This window comes from Lynx rufus, unplaced genomic scaffold (genome assembly GCF_022079265.1).
Source record: "Lynx rufus isolate CCGP_SWC_20201006 ecotype Redwood Valley unplaced genomic scaffold, mLynRuf1.p SCAF_9, whole genome shotgun sequence".
Classification (NCBI taxonomy): Eukaryota; Metazoa; Chordata; class Mammalia; order Carnivora; family Felidae; genus Lynx; species Lynx rufus.
In genome coordinates, this window is record NW_025814897.1 from 39044899 (window position 1) to 39065812 (window position 20914).

At 46.3% G+C, this 20914-nt stretch overlaps 1 protein-coding gene across 1 annotated transcript in view; it reads right to left on the bottom strand.

Moving 5' to 3' along the window:
- AMOTL1 (angiomotin like 1) overlaps window positions 1-20914 on the bottom strand; it is a 116161-nt gene that overhangs the window by 21042 nt on the left and 74205 nt on the right. Inside the window, exons 6-7 of the mRNA XM_047072321.1 lie at window positions 18516-18660; window positions 16851-16940 (exon numbers count right to left, since the gene is read on the bottom strand). Of these exons, the coding sequence (XP_046928277.1) occupies window positions 16851-16940; window positions 18516-18660 (235 nt within the window). The remainder of the gene's footprint in view (window positions 1-16850; window positions 16941-18515; window positions 18661-20914) is intronic.

A 20914-nucleotide genomic window follows, 5' to 3' on the forward strand; every position in this document is an offset into this window, starting at 1 on the left:
AACATCTATATCACAGTGTTATCACACATGACTCTGTTGGTAGAGATGAGGCATACAAAGCCTGAATATCCTAGATATCTGTTTTGTCATTATTGACTCCCTGAGCCTAGAAGAGTGCCTGGCTCAATATCGTTGAATGAATGGATGAATCTCTACTATGCGCCAAGTTCACTGCCAACCGTATAATAAACGGTAGTTAGTTCTCATTAGCTGCTAGCTATCTCCTGACAGCCTTTGTTCCACAGCTGTCCACTCTGCCACTGAAGCCGTGCTGACCATGGATGTCCCTGGTTCCCTTCTCTGCTGAGGCTCCCCGAACCCCACAGGTTGCACCACCGGACTAAGACGTAGGTATTGAATGAAGACTCCGTTAGCTCTGGACTGCTTTGCAGTCCTCTGAAACTCACAGGTCGAAACATCTCTGTTATGAGGTTGATGACCTTAAATTTCAGGCTGCAGCAATATCACTTAGTATCACTCACACTGGCTCAGAACTTCTTGTCCACTGATAGGACAATGTTCTCGACAGCAGCAACAGTAACAAACTCTGCTCATGTTTGTTGAACCCGAACTGTGTTCCAAGAATGGGGACTTAATTCCCTCTAACTATTCCCATTATTCTAAATTTACTGTGTAATTATTATTCCCGTTACTATTTCCACTTTCCAAATAAGTCACATGCCCACAGGAGCGGGACGACTCTGTCAACGGCTGAGGCAGAAAGTGCTTCTGTGCCAAACTCAAGTTCACAAGCATGGTGCTATGTGCCTCGCCTGTGCAAGCAGGCAGAGAGAAGTGCAGAATACAAGATGCAGAAAGTACCGGAGAGCTCCACGATGCTCATTATGGAAGACACTTAAGTATGTCACAGACCATATCACATTTCTCCAAACACAGAAATTCCATCCACATGTATATCCATTTGTAAATATTAATTAAGCATCTATTACATGGAGGCGTCAGAGAGTACCGTGAAAAGCTTGGTTCTAGAAGCAAATTGCCTGGATTCATGTCCAGATCTACCACTTACAGTTCTGAGACTTTGGGGGCAAATGAACCTCTTTGTGCTTCAGCTTCCTTGCCTTTAAAGTGAGGATCACAATAGTACCTACATGGAAAACGCATATGGTATGGCGCAGGGCGCCTGGGTGGTCCAGTCAGTTGAGCATCTGACTTCGGCTCAGTTTGTGATCTCATAGTTCGTAAGTTGGAGCCCTGTGTTGGGCTCTCTGCTGTCAGTGCAGAGCCTGGAGCCCGCTTTGGATCCTCTGCTCCCTACCCCCCTTTCTGTCCCTCCTCTGATTGTGCGCTCTCTCTCTCTCAAAAACAAACATTAAAAAAAGTAAGTACCCAGTAAATGTCAACTATGATCATGCTGTGGTTATTGTTGGTGTTCCTAAAAGTGTGATAAATTCGGGGGCTGCGAGATGAGTAGGTTGTAGCGTTTTCCTCTCAGTCAAGCAGGAAGACACAAGGACACACGCAAAGGCAATGTGACAGGTCGCACTAACATGCTTGCACAGGTGCTGTGAGAACACAGAGAGAACATCTAATTCAGGCTAGTGTGTGAGGAGAGGGGTATCAAGGCAGTGAGGCTGTGGGGGCGCGTGCTGGCTGTGCCCCTGGAGACACAGGACTGAGGGGTGTCAGAGCTATTCTAAAAGGTCCTCTCTTGGGAGATGCCAAGGAAGAGCCCCATGGGTGAAACCACTGCATAAGAGAGTCGCTTCAGCTTATTATTAGTTAAGCCCCATGGGGTATCTCAAGAAATACCAGCCTCACACTGAATTTTTGGTTGGGCTCCAACGTATATACTGAGAATTCCTAGAACAGGCAAGTTGACACAAGAGAACTCTTGCCCAGAATGGTCCGTTTACTCAGTGGATGTGAATTACCCTGAACTGCGTGGAGCAGCGGGTTGTTTAGCACATGGCCCCAAGCCCATTTACACAGAGGATGTCTGCTCATACACTGTTTACTCTGGAAACCACAGCGGTGGCACGGCTTTGCCAGGCTAGCCTGGTTCGATTCCGGCACTTTCACACACCGGTTCACCTTGGACACGTGAGATGTCCTGGACTCCATCTCCTCAAAAGGAACAAACAAGATCCACTTTGCGTGACCGATGTGAGGATTAGAGTGGCTATCCGCAAAATACCTCCCACAGGGCTTGGCGCATAACAGGTACTCGATAAGTAACAACACAAGCTGACGTCTTACTGGGGGCTTACCATGTCTCAGGCACCATGTCTTCTGCTTTATAGCAGGACCTCACTCAATCCTCCTAACAACTTTGTTCGACAACTGAGAAAACCAAAGCCAAGTGAGCTGTGACACTAGTACAGATCAAACGGTAGTCGCTTCTTTGCTGCCACCCACAAGGATAGTGTCTTTCCTAAGGAAAGTGCAAATGTGGACGCAAACTAGAACTGGCCCAATAATTCAAAGATGCTCCCTCCTCTCCATCTTACCTTCTCCTCTGCCAGTTCTAGGGAAGATCCAAAGTGGACGGTCTGTTGAAAGTGTTTCTGCAATTGCTACCTGAGTCAGCTCAATAGCCGACTGAGCCATGGGATGGTGAGTGTGTGTTGGGAAATACAGAGGATAGGGTACGTGGGTGGGGCCTGACAGTGGGGATGCCAGGGCGCCGTGTGCCACACTGCTAGTTTAGAATTCGGTGCTCCAACTTATGTCTGGAGTTCATGCGGGAGCAAAGCTGTGACCCGGCTCTTCTCAACAGGCATTAATTTCTAGGCCTTTCCTGATGTATGGGTTTTTGATGAGCTTTTACCCTGAAGCCAATATAGCTGGAGGGACAGGAGAGACCAGCTGCTGCCAGCGTGGCCGAGGGCTGACTAATTTACTGGAAGGCGTGGAAGGTAAAAGAGAAGTCTTCCTTTCCCCATTCTCTCCTTGCAGCCAGAACCAAGGTTTAACCCATTCCCTGGCTGGTTCTGTGGGGATTTAGATCTGTCCTGGATTGGGTGCACATTCGTGTGTGTATGTGCATAGATATAAACACAGACCAAGCCAATTCTGTTCGAGTTCCAGATCCCATGTGCTCACACAGACGCACACAACTAGCCCATTAACTGGCTGGTTCTGTGCGGTTATTTCCCTGGTACTTCTCAAGGAAGATTCTTGTTGCCCTGCATGTGGCAAGAGGACGCAGTGGTGATGGAGCAAAGGGAGGAGAAGGCAGGCACGGCCCAACACACCCTCTGAAATGCCAACAACCTGCACTCTCGTTCTGCCTGATGAGACTGATTGTAGGAGTACAGCATCTGGCTGCTCTGAGTAACGAGAACGTAAAGGACGCTACCAGAGAACAGGCCATGGACAGTGGGAGTCAGAGGAGATGGGGCTGACAGTCCCCAGGCCCTCTGTACCACAGCAGAGGGCCCACGTCCAGCACCCGTGAGACAGGGCCTGCAAGAGGCAAGTGCTTCCTCACTGGCTCTCCATGCAGCAGCCAACTTTCAGAGACCTGGTTTAGACAACACTCAGTTTAGAAGAGCCATTACTATAGTGCTCTACCCACAGAGCTAATCTGGCAAGTTGCCATGAGTGCCCTACAAAGCCCCCCTCATCTGTCCCTGCCTAGTACTCCCCATTTGAGGGGGTCAAACCTGAAGGGCCACGCGCCCAACCTAGGCCGGTCAGAGTCTCTCGTCCGGGAACATGCAAGTGGGAGCCATGGAGAGGCGTGATGCTGACGTGGTAACCCAGCTCTTAGGCTAGCAGCCGTATTCCAGCACGTGCTTTGGAGACATGGAGAAAGCCATTCTCTAGAGAATGCAGAATCAAGCAGGTGAACATAAGAGTGGATGAGAATCCACGGTGAGAGAGGGAGGAAAACAGAGCTGTATAGACAAACATAAACCCTTAAATGCAAACTATGCCTTGATTTATGGAAACCCCGGCCCCTGACTATACTTCCTGCCTGAGGGCTCCATTGCACACAGATGCACTTAGAAAATAGCCCTCTTATTTGGGCTTTAGCTACTAGCTCAGGCACATTTTACTTTTCATAATGAAAGATCACTAAGACACTCTACTCTTCTTTCTTTATACGTCCACACCCTTCTCCACCAAGAAAGGACTTGGTAGTTTGGTTAACACCTTAGGAGGATGCTGACTAACAGTAATGGTGTCAATTCTGTTAACTAGAAACTCCTCTGCACCGCTAATGAAACAGATTCCCTCTTGCGAAAACGTGTCCAAATACTTATTTGCCATATTCTCTCCCTAAAGTTTCTTCGCCTGTTTCTTCTCCTCTAGGATGCTTCGGCTCTGGATTCCCTGGCCCCGTATCTTATTAACACTGAACAGATGTTGGGGAGAACTCTATTCCAAGGGCCAGCTACAAGCTATGAGGTAAGGGAAGAGTCAAATCCTTTTGGAAGTCCCGTTGACGCTAAGAGTAATTTCTTTTTTCTGAGGTCGTGTGAGTGCAAAGACAACAGGAGGTATTTCATTTAGTTCCCTATTTGCAAATTATTCAGGTTCATTCTGCCTCAGAGATATTTTACACGGCAGTGCATTCTTGACATCTGCCCTCACCCCCTCACCTCAGTTTGAGAGTCAGACTGATGAACCCAGAAAGGGACCCCCCCCACCCCCCGCCAAACAGGGTGCTATTTACATTACAGAAGAGTGAGCTCTTGACATGAGACTTATTTGATGTAAAAGATGAAAGATGGGGCGCCTGGGTGGCTCAGTCAGTTAAGCATCAGACTTCGGCTCAGATCATGATCTCGAGGTCCGTGAGTTCGAGCCCCGTGTCAGGCTCTGTGCTGACAGCTCAGAGCCTGGAGCCTGCTCCGGATTCTGTGTCTCCCCCTCTCTCTCTGCCCCTCCCCCCGCTCATGCTCTGTCTCTTTTTCTCTCCTCAAAATAAATAAACATTAAAAAAAAAAAGATGAAAGATGATCCCCCTTTCAAAGCCACGCTAACTAATTCAGAGATGAAAAAGCAATGCAAAGCTGACCCCATAAGCTGCTTTTCTGGCTTTTTGCTGTCTTTGTAAAATCGGCTGATACGGTTTCTCAGGTAAGGAAACTTGTCATCTCAGGAAAGGGTCTTCAGCTCTGGCAGCCCCAGTGTGCAAGTGCGGGTTGCCATGGTTCCGCCGGGCAACTGGAGACAGAGGAGAGGGTGTGAGTGGGCGGCTAAGTAGGTCTGTTGACACACACACTGAACAGTCCAGTGGGGGCTTGTTTTACATGGCTCCGACAGTGAACTGTTTTCAAATGAATTCTCAATAGGGAAGTTAAGATCGGGAGTTCAAACCCCACTGTTCTGCAGAGCCTGGGCAGAGAGAGATGGGGAGGGGAGAGCAGGGATGTGGGGGGCCAAGTAGGAAGGAGGGGGTTCTGAAGAAGGCACCCCGGCCCAATTTAACTAAATTTCTTTCAATTTACAAGGAAAAACAGTTTCCCTTTCACATTGTACTATGGCAGCAAAATTACTCTAAAATACTAATCAGTTTTCAAGGCCCACCCTGAAGGTTACAGGCTGCATGAAGCTTTTCTGATTCCTTCCATAAAACAGATCTTTCCTGAACGAGAGAGCTCAAACACATACACTTTGCTTGGGGGGGGGGGGGTAGGGAGGGGAGAAGGGCGGGGGCGGGGGGCAGCAGGTGTGGGGAGTGGTCTTAATGAGCCCGTACCATATTCTGCCTTGTAGTCCACACACAGTGGCCGGTGTCTGTCTAGAATCTTCCTAGCGGGCTTACTTTGTACCACCTTTGTAGGATTCTAAGAACCTAAGACAACAGAAGTTTCCTAGGTAAAGAGCTGTGGCAGGTTTAGGCAACAGCTTACTGAGCAAGACAATGCTTCTGATACATGATCAAGTTCTAACTCAGTCTTTAAAACTTTTTAAAAAATGGGGGCACCTGAGTGGCTCAGTGGGTTAAGCGGCCGACTTCGGCTCAGGTCATGATCTCGTGGTCCCTGATTTCGAGCCCTGCATCGGGCTCTGTGCTGACAGCTCAGAGCCTGGAGCCTGCTTCGGATTCTGTGTCTCCCTCTCTCTCTGTCCCTCCCCCATTCGCATTCTGTCTCTCTCTGGCTTTCAAAAATGAATAAATGTTAAAAAAAAATTTTTTAAACATTAAAAAAAATGAAAGTTTCAGATACTTCTCACTGGAAGGAGACAAAACCTAACCAGAAAATATTCTATTCATCTAATGAAGGAAAACAATACAGTTTGGTCTTAACATACTTAAATTTTTGTTACTTTATAGAAGTTATCCATTGCATGTTAATATCCAGGCCTCAAAGTGAGTTTGCAGCGCCGAAAGTAAGCTACCTTAGCTATGATGTGGTAAAAATATTTGAATATCAGTAGTCCTTTTCAATATAATTTTCCTTTTTTTTAAATGTTTATTTTTGACAGAGAAAGACAGACACAGAGAGAGACAGAGCACGAGCAGGGGAGGGGCAGAGAGACGGAGACCCAGAAACCTAAGCAGGGTCCAGGCTCTGAGCTGTCAGTACAAAGCCCGACGCGGGGCTCAAACTCACGGACTGTGAGATCATGACCTGAGCCAAAGTCGGAAGCTTAACCAACGGAGCCACCCAGGTGCCCCAAGATAATTTTCTGTAAATACAGTCCTCTTAAATAAAACATAATCTCTTAAAATATAATGTTCCCTACTAGTGTCATTCTTCCTGTTGCATTTCAATCTTGGAAACTGTACTTACACATTTAGGTATAATTTACAGGTGCTGGTTTTTTTAACCTACCTAAATTTATGACCCATGCAGCTTGCTAACTTGCTTGACTGAGTAAACACCCCCGCATCCGCTCAGCTTCCAAATGTACTGTTCAACTTGCCACTTTATTTTTTTTTTACTTGAAATAAAAATGTACTGCTACTCCTGTATCATTGCCGATGGCAAAACGGCAAATTCGGCAATGAACAATGCCACATAAATATAGGATACACCGGGCGTGTGGTTTTGACTGCACGCATATTTCGTGAATCAATTATAAACCAAATTTTCTCTAACCACCAGAGAACAGAAGTCCGTTTCTTATTTTTGTCTTTTCTTAATATAAAAAGATGAACCACAGACGCTTCTGTTCAGTGTGGCTCCCCGTGTAGAAAACATCCATAAAACCTGGATATAACACAGAGAGCAATGATGTGAATGCGGTGGAAAGGGATGTAAGCAGACACATGGGGGGAGGCGAGGGAAAGGACTACAAGGTCTACATGTGCTGGACCTTGACTGAGGTGGTTGCTTCATCTCCTCACACGATACACCTGAAATGTGTAAATTTTATTATACATATATATATACACATTATATACTTATGTCTGTTTGAATTAAGACGTTAATTATAGCATCATTAGAACATGTACATATAGAAAGCTATGGTTTTAAATGGGCCCTTTAGGGGGGCGCCTGGGTGGCTCAGTTGGTTAAGCGTCCGACTTCGGCTCAGGTTCGTGGTTCGTGGGTTCAAGCCCCACATCGGGCTCTGTGCTGACAGCTCGGAGCCTGAAGCCTGCTTCGGATTCTGTGTCTCCCTCTCTCTCTGCCCCTCCCCCACTCATGCTCTGTCTCTCTCTCTCTCTCTCTCTCTGTCAAAAATAAATAAACATTAAAAAAAATTTTTTTTAATGGATGCTTTGAATGGCAGATAAGACACCAAGGCCTGGCCCAGGCGGGCATTTATGCTGAGGAAGTTGTTTTCCCTGGGGAATCAAGTGGTCCATTCTAGGACTGATCGAGGGGAAAGAAATGTGTTGCTGCAATTACATCTTCTGCCTTCCTTATTTTTAATGGTCTAAGACCAGAGTTTCTGGACCTAAAACAAACATTTTGTCCCCTCAAAGTTCTCTGATTCCATTGAGATCCAGCTGTATGCTCTCACTACAATTCATGGACCAAAAATAGTTTTGAAAACGAATTGTCAGGAGATGCACCGCAGAATTACCCACTGTTTTGTTGCTTATTTTGTATCATCTCAAGAACAAAAAAGTTTAATTTCATAGATATTTTGAGATATCTTTTTTTTTTAGACTCTAAGTTCTATTCTAGTCTCAATGATTCTTTTGTTTTTGTATTTGAAGAGAGATTCTGGATTATCCAACAAGGCCTTCTGTTATAACTGGCGGGGCTTCAAAGATAGATATAGAAGTCGGAAGTCCAGAAGATTAATTCCAGTAGTTAGAACTTACTCGAGAAGACCCAAACATTATTATCATAAGTCACGGTGCTGGGCTAAATAATTTGTGACCAAATAACAATTCTAGAAAGGGACTGTTTGTCTGCCCTACTATCCCGGATTCTTCTTGAGGTAAAAATGTGAAATCTTTCATCACCCCCAGGGCCAAAAGAGATGACCTTTGCAGAAGGGGAAGAAAAAACATAACGAGGAAGCTCTAATTGTCATCGTGGTTTAGCCATTAAACACCTACAGGGCCTTGGGCAAACCACTGGACCGTGCTTGGCTGAGGTTTCTTCGTTAGTAAAACATGCAGGCTACACTCAATGTGTCCTAAAGTCACTGGGAGTCCCCCGCTGCCACCCTTCACATTACAACCTCTCTCTCCGCCTCCCAGTATATAAGAAGGGCATCCCACGCCAGCTCAGTATGTTTGGGCTCCAGACTCAGAATGACCTGGGTTCAAAACCTGTCTGCCCCACTTACCACCTTGTATGACCACGGACAAGCTACTTAACCTTCCTGTACCTCAGAGTCCTCATCTGCAAAATACCTAGAATACAGACCTGACAGGTTGTTTGGAGGATGAAAATACGCAATGTACCCACAGAGGCTAGCAGAGTGCGTGGCACACAGTAAGTGCTCAATTAACGCGGGCAGCTGTTACTGTTCTTCCACACAGGCTGGCCTGAACCAGGACCCGCAGGACAGATTAAAGGGGGCAAACTGCACCCGTACCTGAGGATAAACTTTTAACCGTCAGCTCAGCAGCCTCTGAAGACCCTGTCACTCACAGCAGCAATCAGATGGCCTTTTAATGAGCTTCGGTTCAGAGGATACATGCATTGCTCCTGACCAGATTTGTGACCTTCGAGGTCCTCTCCAAGATCTGCAGACCTCCTCTCCCAGGAGGCTGCTTAGGGCAGGAACTTCTGGCACTGATGGGAAAGGCACCCCTAAGACCTCACTATCCAGGCAGTTACCTACCATTAACCATTGGCTAATCCTGCCCAGCCCTCCATCATTATCAAATTCCTGATCCTCACTGGGAGCTAAGCCTTGTGTCTGCATTTCTACGTGTCTCGGTTTATCTAAAATGATAATCATCATGCTTCCTTGATTCGGGATTAAGTAAAAGAAGACTGTGAAACTCCCAGGAAAGCAAATAACAATTACATCTTGATTTATTAGTTAGGGCAATTCACAAAGTGAGATCTAGGGAATGCTTCAGGAGGGTTTCATGTTCCATGCTCCTTTTACTGAGGTTCCTTCTTTTTCTTTCCTTCCATGACTAATACCTGGGACAGAGGTCAGCACACTACGACCTATGAACCAAATCCCACAGCCTCATTCTGTAAATCAAGTTTCACTGGAACTCAGCCACACCCACATGCTTATGGACCATCTATGGCAGCTTGCAGACTACAGGCACAGAGTGGAGCAGTTGTGGTCCCCGAGCTTAAAATTATTTACCATCTGGCCCTTTACAGAAAGAGTCTGCTGACCTGTGGCCTAGAATACAACTCGTACAGAGGAAATAGCCAATAACTGCTTAGTTAAATGAGAATCATCATCATTTTATTCAGTAGCCAACAAATATTTTAATTTTTTTTTTTTACATTTATTTATTTTTGAGAGACAGAAAGAGACAAGAGTGTGAGCAGGGGAGGGGCAGAGAGAGAGGGAGACACAGAAGCAGAAGCAGGCTCCAGGCTCCGAGCTGTCAGCACAGAGCCCGACGCGGGGCTCGAACCCACAAACTGTGAGATCATGACCTGAGCTGAAGTCGGAAGCTTAACCGACTGAGCCACCCAGGTGCCCCATCAACAAGTATTTATTAAATGACTCTAAGTGCCAGGCACTGTACCAGGGTCTGGAGATAAATGAGCTGGGACTACAACAGTGAGGGTGACTGACAGGGCTCCAACCCTCACGCTGCATACAGTTTAGGAAGGGAAGACAGACCATGACCATCCCCACAGTTATTTATGTACAACCGTAATGGGCGTTTACAAGGGAAAAGTACCAGGCGTGGGAGGAGGATATAAAAGGAAGACTTCACCCTATTCTCAAAGACTTCACTGGCAATTGCCTTTTGAGCTGAGACCTGAGATCCTGGATTTCCTGGTTCTGAACTGCCAGGGAAAGTGAGGGTTTCCTGATGGCACATGAAATGCAAATGGACTTCAGCATGTTTTTCGTTTTGTGCTCAGTCCATCCATCCATCTACGTATTAGTACAAGAAACATGGACCCTAATAAAGTCAAAGACATTTGATTTTTCAGTCCCCTAACAGGAATGCCAAGGAGCTACACGGCTTGAAAACCAACAATGTGAAACTCATAACCCACATTCAGTTGTGAGAGGCCGGTGTGAACACGTGATCAAGAGGCAGTTCTTTAATCCGCTCTGGTTCTTTAAGCACAGAAAATCAGCCAAATTGAATAATGTTAATTTTCACACTTGGGGAGACTTGATTGAACGTCAACAGATGCCCTGCAGCCTGGGCGTGCTGCTGGTTGTCATGTAGGTTTGAAGTTTCTCAGTGCTGCCTGTCAAGGTTGATCGAGTGGTGTGAGCATGCACATGCTCTGCTTTCCAAATTCAGCAAGGCTCGGTGAGCCACGCAGGCATTCTTTGGGAAGGCAGCCCATCGCCCTGCCCTGAAAACTGGCAGGTCCTTCCAGAGAACGCGAGTGCTGGAACTGATGGAGGATGCACAGACGCACGCGCCACGGAAGTAATGCAGAATAAATGCATTTTATAAAGTCTTTGCATTTCCCGTCACTGGTTATCCCACAGAGCTCTGTTGGTTGAATTAGATTTATTCTATTTCTTTAGATGAAATGGAGGTACAGGGAGATTAAGCATCTATCTTCACGTCACTGAGTACGTTAGTGAGAGACCAGGATTCAGATCATGCATCACCCGATCCACGATTATTTGCTTGAGCTTGTACCCACAAAACCTTTGACATTAAGGACTGCACAGTCCTATTAAACATAGGGGTCGTCTGTAAGGAGCATCGGTTAATTCAGGGCAGGACCATTTTCTCAACTTAAATGACACTGCCTTGGCAGGTTTCATGGACAAGTCCTTCCTCTTCACGCAGGCACTGATCTGTGGTGTCTGGAATGGCCTACGGATTGGTCAGCATAAACATCTGGCCAACTGCTACAAAATGGTCAACTCTCATCTCCAACACAACCACAACGGAGTAAAAGAGAAGGAGTCAAGGGAACCAAAGTCAACTCTATTAATACCAATGTTCAGGAAAAATACTATTAAGTATTACTGTCCTTATTAGTAAAAGATTTCCCTTACCTGGATATCCTCCTACCTGGAAAAAAAGGAAGGAGGGAAAGAACAAGGCCAAAAGGGAATTTGAGCATTTTTAAATTGCTCCTATTCTGATAGTTCTTTTTAATAATTTGCCTAATGTCTCAAAAATAACTGAGGATAACCCAGGTTATCTCCAAACATGACTGGGAGATAGCTGAAAAGAACATTTCGATACGGATGCTGCATCAGGAGAATTTCCAGCCTAATGTTACAAGGATTTTCCACTTTTATTCATTCCCTCAATACACACTTATTGAGTGCCAGGAACATAAAAAGGTTCAAGGGCTTGTAGTGCGGGTTGGAGATGGGTACCGTGACTATTGGTAGAGAATGCCTACAGCTCTCCCACCTAGAAGAGGAGATCCATGCAAATAAATCACACCCATATGGAATGCCAATAGAGTAAACACTGCAGTAGGGGCTCAGGAGAAGCTGTGGGCACTGGCAGGCCCAGAGGAGGGGTAAACCAGTGCACCCATAACCTAACCTGTCTTTCCCAATGAAACCTGATGGGAACTCACAATACGAGGAAATGAAACCCAATGAGGTTTCAGAACAATCTCCTCATGCTCTACGTGGGTCAGCTGAACCAATGTTTCTGTCATTGTAAATTCTGCTTGGTGTTTCACACAAGCCCTTGCAGGAAATACAAACATCTCAGAGGGATGTTCTTGCAGGAAATTATGGTAGTTTCTTTTATATGCTACAAAAGACAGAAAATCAAAGTACCTAAAACAGGATTTAAGAGTAAGATGATGATTACAAGACACATGGAAAATGGCAAATTACTGTTATTTCTAAAATACGTTGGTCGCACACATTTTTTTCGTTAATTTCCAAACCCATGAGAATTATAAGAAAAATCAAATCCATATGGTTCTGACTTAGGTACACTCATTTTTCAACAACTTGGACAAATAACGGAGTGTTCAAAACCTATTTTTTTTTTTTAAGAGAGGGACACCATTTAACAGCCAGAATCTAACTTATAACAGACTGAAATTTAACCAAATATGCTCAACCTGTAGGGTCTAAAGAACCCTGGAGGGGCAGAGATAAGTTCTCGCACACCATGGGACATGACTGGTTTCATCCTGGAATAACACATATACTCCAGAGCTAACCAGCTCCCACTCAACCCAAGAACGTAGTGAGATCATCTCTACTAGTCCAGTTTCCATGGATCTAATATTTCATTTTGGGTTTTCTGGCCTAATGGCATGGGAATTCTGCAGAGCTAACAATTTTCAGAGAGAAAAAAGAGTTAAGCCGTTGTACTTATGGAGAAGAGAGAGCTAAGAATGACGACAAACATTCCCGGGGCTCTGTCTTTGGTGGGCAGCGGCCCGCCTCTGCTGTACGTGTGTGCGCACGCGTGAGGACGTGCACAAATGCATGTGCGTGACACAGACAAATACATGAACGGGAAGACCAGGGGTCCCAGTAAGTTAAAGACATTAAACGGGACAAAGAAGCCCCAGTTTCGCGCAGACAAAATAGGGATTGGCTAGATGCCCTATTTTTCAGGAGAATTTGTTTGCAAAAACATTTAGAAAAATAAACGAGCAAATCCAGAAATCAACCAAATAAAACTCTGAATTCCTCCAAAGACAGGGATGCAACACCATGAGGTGATAGAGAAAAACAACTCCGCTCAGTCACCAAACTCCTAAGCACTTAATTAAGTGCAGTTTTTAATACCGACAGATTTCACGATCAAGGGAGGCTCAATAATCACCCTGTTTAATGTTCGTTTCAATCTGAAGAGCCACGTAGTGACCACCCTGGCAGTCCACCGAGGTCTTCATCAGGCTCCAACTTAAGAGCAGAGAGTTCAGGCCTCAAAGGAAAACTCCCCTGGGCAGCAGAGAGATTTAGTGATCTGGCCAGGAAGGAGTTTCTCCCTCTATTATTAGAGAGAGCTTTACAGAAATCCTACTGACCAATGTACTGCAAGAGTTCCTTGGGTGTTCTTGGACCTGAACTCCTAGATCCAACAAGAACACCTAGCAAAAAAAGAAAAAAAAAAAAAAAAATCAAACATACCAGACTCTACTTTCCCCTTCCCTCCAGTGTCTCCATTGGCCAAGGTGTTTGTCAGGGGCTTGGCGACTTAGCCTTAGCTCGCTGCCTTGTGTTACTCAGAGAAGTCACTACTATTTGGTCTGCAGTCTTGCTTTCTCTTAGCCACGGGCTAGAATCTCAAAAGATTCATTTGAAAAGGATGGCTGCTTTTGTGTGTGCAATGCTTATAATTATGATTACTAAGCATTGAAAAAGCATTCCAGGGGCGCCTGGGTGGCTCAGTCAGTTGGGTGTCCGACTTCGACTCAGGTCATGATCTCACAGTTCGTGGGTTCGAGCCCCACGTCAGGCTCGGTGCTGACAGCTCGGCGCCTGGAGCCCGCTTTGGATTCTGCGTCTCCCTTTCTCTCTGCCTTTCCCCTGCTCGCATTCTGTCTCTCTCTCTCTCAAAAATAAAACATTAAAAAAAAAAAACTTAAGAAGTATTCCAATAATAGAGCTTCTAAAACAATACACGGATAATGGAACACATTAATAACGATGAGGAGGGGTAGTAATTCATACCTGCCATTCTGTGCCCACATGCTGAAGCCTGCCAGGGGGCAGTGCCCATCACCAGCCTTCTGGGCATGTCTGCCCCTACTGTTACACCTGCTCATTTAGCGAGGGGCCGCAGCATGAGATGACTCAACGTGCTGAAACCATCCCTCATTATCGAATCCCAACATGCTACTCCTGCTTTTTACTGGTAAAGGGTGACCATCCATCTTATTGCTCAGTCACTCCTTTCTCTCACGCTCTCACTGCCATTACTCAATTGGTTACCGAATCCTACTAATTTCGTCACTTGCTTCTCTCTCCTCTACCCTCCATCACTATTTCTGTTTTAGTTCAGGACCTCTTGTCTAGATCCTAAAATACCTGGAAATTAGTCTTCTTACCTCTAGGTTAGTCCTTCGTGAATTTCTCCTTTACTGTGCCTCCCTAACTAGCTTCCGAAATATAATAAGCCTTGCAAACAGTGAAATCATAAACACATCTGAAGAAAACATAGGTGAATATTTTTATAATCTTGGTGAGCGACAACCATCTCTAAACATGATATAACACCTTGATGGCATAAATAAGGTTACTTAAAAAAAATCTCCTGTAGGGGCGCCTGGGTGGCGCAGTCGGTTAAGCGTCCGACTTCAGCCAGGTCACGATCTCGCGGTCCGGGAGTTCGAGCCCTGCGTCAGGCTCTGGGCTGATGGCTCGGAGCCTGGAGCCTGTTTCCGATTCTGTGTCTCCCTCTCTCTCTGCCCCTCCCCCGTTCATGCTCTGTCTCTCTCTGTCCCAAAAATAAATTAAAAAACGTTGAAAAAAAAATTAAAAAAAAAATCTCCTGTAACATAAAGAACACTGTAATCGAAGATTAAAAAACAACTGAGGAAAATATCGGCAACATGTAGAGTACATGCTAATTTCCTTAGTTTACAAAGAGTTCTTACAACTCACTAAGAAAAAAAAAAACCTACCTGCAAATTTGAAATAACATCTCAAGTCCATCTCTTGCCACACCAGGAGAGGAAAAGCTAACGCAAATAATTATAAAGCTGTGATAAAGGCACAAGTGTCCTATAAAGAGTAGGCTTTGAAAACTTTGTTAGATATCACTGGTAACAAACCTGCTTCGGATGCCCTGATTCAATTACATTACACATCAACACTGAGATACCTTCAAGCAGTTGAAAAATGTCTCTGGACACTCTTGTTTATGCCTTTGGAACACAGTGGAGCATGTTTGCACAGAACAAATCATTCCCTGTAAAGCTAGAGGCCCTCTTTGCCTGCGTTATTAATGTCTTAGCTTTCAGCCAGGAGGTTCAAGTCTTCAGGAACATTTCTCAGCTCACACAGAACCAAATCTTATTATTCTATCAGCACAGTCTGGGCTGGGAGGGAGGCTGGAGCTAATGCCCATCAGATGAAACTAATTGGCTTTTCCATTTTCACTTAAACTATGTGACAAAATAATATCCCCTGACAAGAAGGCAGGGTACCAGCAGGGTGACATTGCTCACGTGACTGCCAAAGACACGCACTCCACCTAGGCACACAGTCATCCAAAAGCAAGGTGTTACAATCCTAAACGCAAATAGTACAGGTGACTCTTTTTTTTTTTTTTTTTAATGAAAGCTCAGATGAGATGGTGGATGGACTGCACCCATGAGAAGAAATAATATTTGTTAGGAGAGCAAGTAACTCAAGATGCTGACATAGTTTTTTTTTTTTATGTAAATCTGGAACACAAGCCAACTCACCTATTGCCGGAGGCAAAATCCCTTGACGGGGTTAAGTGTCCATTTCCCAAAACAGAATTAAAAAACTGAAGCTGAGACAAATAAATGGGGTGGTCCCAAGAGTAAATTTGGGGGAAACAACGGAAATTGAACCCAACCAAAGAGTACTGGGAATTAGAAAATTGAACCAACTATTTCCCAGCCTTGAAAACGTAGGGCTGTACTCAGGACCCAAGCATCAGAACACCACCATTATACAAGGGATGGCCAGTGTCTGGCTACACAGGACTTACTGAGACTTATGATACAGAAATAAATTTGATTTTCTAAACAGCTTAAAAAAAAAAAAAAAAGACCTGGATTTTTACATTTCTGACATACAATGGATTTGCAGGAATTCAAACCATGACCGATGGTTTCTCAAAACCCATTTGTTTCTATCTTTTGCCTCTGGTAAAATGAATAAAATATTCTCCCAATAAAGCCAAAGGCACAGGAAGCCACTGAAGATTTTATTCTGCACTGCGCTGGGCTCAGTGGCTTTTGGAAACGGGCACCACATACGAAGATACAAGGTGGGACCCTTCGGTGACTCGATGCTGCCAGAGGCGGCCAGGCCGGAAGTGCTGAACCTAAGGAGCACAGAACATGCCAGGAGGACCCAATGCCACCACGAGCCTCCTTCCCTCTCCATGGAGCAAAAGAGTTGCGCCTGACTGAAAGTGGTGAGTGTCAGGAAAGACTGCCATGTTGCTTCTCCGGAAGGATATTAGAGACAAACTGTAGGTCAGAAGGACAGAATACACATTGCCGAAATAAAACAAATCAACCTTGGCTTCGTCTCTGGCAGACGTAGAAGGGCCTCCTCCGAGGCCCAACAGCTCATTCACTAAATGAACGAACCAGAAGCCAACGACCCACTTACAAACCTGCTTAAAACTAGTAAGATTCTTTCCGCAGGCCCCCAGTTTTTAAGAATACCAATGTCGGGACAGATAAATGTTGGAGACTCACTCTGGGAAGCATAAAGCCCCTCTGCGGCTCTGTCTTCGTGCCCGTCGTAGTCCCTGCTGGACAGTTGCCTGTTGGCGGTCTCCAATCGATCTGCGTGCAAAGAGGAAATGGTCACAAAGAAATGCATATGGATCTAAGACACCATCCAAACAAGAAACGACGTGGGTGCCAGGAGCTGGGTACGCAGAGATGCTCAGGCAGGGGCCCCAAAGTGAGTAACTCTTGGGGAGGGGCAGTGTGCTCCCAAACACCCAAAGGAAAGTCTCCAGAGGGCACGCTGTGTGCCTTCATGCCATCTGATGCCAGGGTAGGCAGCGGCGCGAGGCAGCCGAGCACAGGTTCTGAGAACTGCATCACTCATCACTGCCTGCAAGGCCGGCAAACCTCTGTTTTGAAGCCCCTGAAAAGGGGTTAAGTCTCCTTGGCCTCAAACCCAGCCCTAGTTCTATCCCTCACCACCAGCCCTGTGGTTAGCCAGGGACAGCTGCCCGTAGCTGGGAAGCAAAAAATAGAAATAACAATTCAAGAAATACCAAACGTTTTTTTAAAAAGTCACAATGACCTAATGGATAAAGAGTCTACCTACGGGGTTCCATGTCTGCTCAAACCGCTTGGTTAAGTCTTCACTGTCTCAGTGAAATAACTCAGAAGAAGTCTTTGTTGGACGTGCACGAGTCCCAAGACAAAAGGATTTGCAGGACTAGGAAAGGGAGGCTCTAGGTCCTGGAGACCGCCATCAGGACATTATTTTGGCAGACGAGCAACTGAAAAATGGCTTAGTTGACTGAAAGACAAGGAAAATTTTAGGGGTTGAATCATCCTGCGTGTTGGAGACTGCCAAGATCCCGCTGCAGGTGGCTTCCAGCTTTCGGGGAGTTTATATAGATCTACATTTATCACAACTGTGGGCTTTTTTTTTTTTTTTCCCTCCAAGAGGGATGCTGTCTAGCTCCATCTTCTCTACTCTATGTAGCGAGTGCGGAGCGGTGGCTTTCAAAGAATGCCACCCAATGACTCAGCCCGATGTGGGAAGGGTTGTGCATCCAAACGTTCGCCTTTGCGTAGTCACAAATCACTGAGTACTTGTATTTTATTATTTTTTTTTAATTTTGAAGTGATGTTTTTATTTTTATCTTACTGAATAAATTTGCCATGGACTAGCAAGTACTTTTTTTTTTTTTTTTAATTTTTTTTTCAACGTTTATTTATTTTTGGGACAGAGAGAGACAGAGCATGAACGGGGGAGGGGCAGAGAGAGAGGGAGACACAGAATCGGAAACAGGCTCCAGGCTCCGAGCCATCAGCCCAGAGCCCGACGCGGGGCTCAAACTCACGGACCGCGAGATCGTGACCTGGCTGAAGTCGGACGCTTAACCGACTGCGCCACCCAGGCGCCCCTAGCAAGTACTTCTAAAGCGGAGAAGGAGCTGCACACACACTCCCTCCCTTTCATGGGCTCGTGCACGGAGGCCGCCATTTCTCAGACCCAGTGCTGCAACCCACAGCCCACAGCCTACAAAGGAGAAAGGAACAATCCTGCTCTTTGAGTGCCCCTGCCCCGGGTGGTTGGACTTTCCAGGACCATCGGACAGTGTGGACCTGAGGCCAGGCAGCCCGCTACAAGGGAGTCTAGGGCAGAGAGTGTGTGGGTGGGGCTGGACATGCCTCGCAGGTCTCTGTTGAAATCATGAAGTCTTCGGATCTCGCCTTCCAGTTTGTTTCGCATCGCCTTGTCCAGCGATTCTCGCTTGGTAGTAGACTTGACCAGGCTCTCATAGGCTTCTGAAATCCTCTGAAGCTCTTTTTCAAACTGAAAGAAAGAAGTGGCATGAAAGTCGGATTCCTGGCATGCCCACGGGTGCCTCTGTGACACTGATTCTTCAGCATTCCGAGTGCGAAGGCTCTGTCTTGGGTGCAGTCTGCCTGCCTCTCCAGTCGCACACCTCCCCAAATGCGTAATCGGTTCCGCTCCCCTCTGCCCTCTAAGGGCCACGTTAGGACCCTGTAAACAGCAGGTTCACAAGGCTGGCTGGACTGCCTAATGTCACCTTGTAGAAGTTTCTCTGTACACTTACCAGGAAGGGGTGAATGTAAACATAACTTCAACCTCCTATATTTTGTATGGCAATTTGCAACTATTTTTCTTCTTCTCACTTTAGGTAAGGGAAAAGTATTCATGTACAGAAAAACTAAAGGGCCACAGCTAGAACCCACATTTCCAGGCTACAAGTGCAGTGGTCTTCCAGAGCCCTTCCTACCCGGCCCCAAAGGAACATCAAATCCACGCAAGGAGAGGGATCATTACTCAGCATGTTGACCCCTTTGTCTGTGAACTTACCCACATAAGGACAAAGGACTCAGATCTAATCATATACAAATGCACCACAGGAAACCTCTTTATGTGAAGGAATTGAAAGATATGGGGTTAAAACCATTCTTTTTCCATTTTTCAAGAAGTCAAGAGGTGTGCCTTTAATCTCGGGCGCAGGTAAATCTATAACAAGGAGCCGTACCTGCTCTAACAGGAGTCTCCTCTAACAGCATGCTTTCCAGGTAGATGTCAACAACCCCCATTTTATTGCTGTGTAACATGCATGCAGGAGAAGGGAACACGGAACCTTGATGAACTGCTGCTCCGAGTCAGAAGAAGCAGAGGCCCAGTGGGGAGGGCTGAAGCACTAGCGCCCCTCACTGGGCACCAAGAGACCTGCATTGTGTTTTCGGTCCCTTCACACGAGACTTGTGTCACCATGAGCCAGGCACCCTAACTGCCGGTACCTCAGCTGCTCCGATCAGAAAGTCCCTGCTGGGACCCCCGTAAATAATGCACGTCCTGACATAACAGACATCTCTCGCACACTTTCGATGTGTCCTTGTGCCAAGGATACAGAAATTAGTAAGATAATTCCCGGTCTTTGGGAGCTCAGTCTAGTGTCGGCCTCTCCCCAGGCACGTGCACTTCTCCAACGCAATGGGAACCGGGGGGTGGTGGTTCTGTAATGCTCTGACAGCCTAGCGATAAAGTCATTAATTCTGCAGGGGTGAGAAATGGTTTCGTTAAAAAAGATATCAGGGAAAATGCCACTTAAAATGAGTCTTGAAGGATGCACAGGGTTTGCCCAAGCAGAAAAGGCCAAATGGCTTTGGCGTTGTGGTCAGAAGACAGGGCGTGAGCCACAGCACAGGGCCACAAGAGAAAGTGCATGTCTCTGACATGACAGGTAGTCCAGGGATGAGAGCCAGACATGAGGGCGGGAGCTAGTCCCGAAGGAAGGACTTCAGGGGTGAGGGGGAATTACAGGGGTAAGGAGGGTTGGGGAACGGAGGGGTATCTAAGCAGCTGGGCAGCGTGACCTTATCTGAGGCTTTATAGAGATACAAAAGGGAGAGGGGGTGGGGGGGACGTAGGGGTTGGGGGAGAGTGTAGGGAGAGGAAACAGGAGAAAACAAGTCCAGGTAAGAAGCTAACGTAAATAGTTCAATGACAGATGACAAGGGTAGGGAATTATGACAACTGAAAAGACAAATTCCAATGACACTGAGGAGTGGAGTCAACAGGGCACAGGGAGTGGTCGGGATGGCAAAGGAGAAGGAAATCAAAGACAACGTAGACATTCGGATCTGGGAAGACAGAGTAGTGAGACTTAACCACAGTAAGTGATTCTAAGAGAAACGGGCTTAGCAAAGCCAAGGAAAGCGGCCTGGTTTGGGAGGCACCGACCTCCCTGCAGAACAGCAGGCAAGGATTTCCAGGTAGCAGGTAGAGATGCAGGTCTGGGAGCCCGGAGAGCAGCTCACTCGCTGGGTCCCGATGACAGCTGATGTCATACAGCGGGGACGACTTAGGGAGATTGACAGAAGACGACAGGGCCAAGGAGGGGGCGTCAACCCTGTGCAGTACATGGGGCAGAGGAGCCACTGGACAAGAATGAAGCTGGGGGTGCCACAATCTTACGAAGAGAGAATGTGGTCGGTGTCCCAGAGGTTACAATGGAGCCGAGAAGACACGTCCGAGAAGAGGCCAGTGAAGAGGTGTGGAGAGCATCAGGGCTTCTGTGGGATGG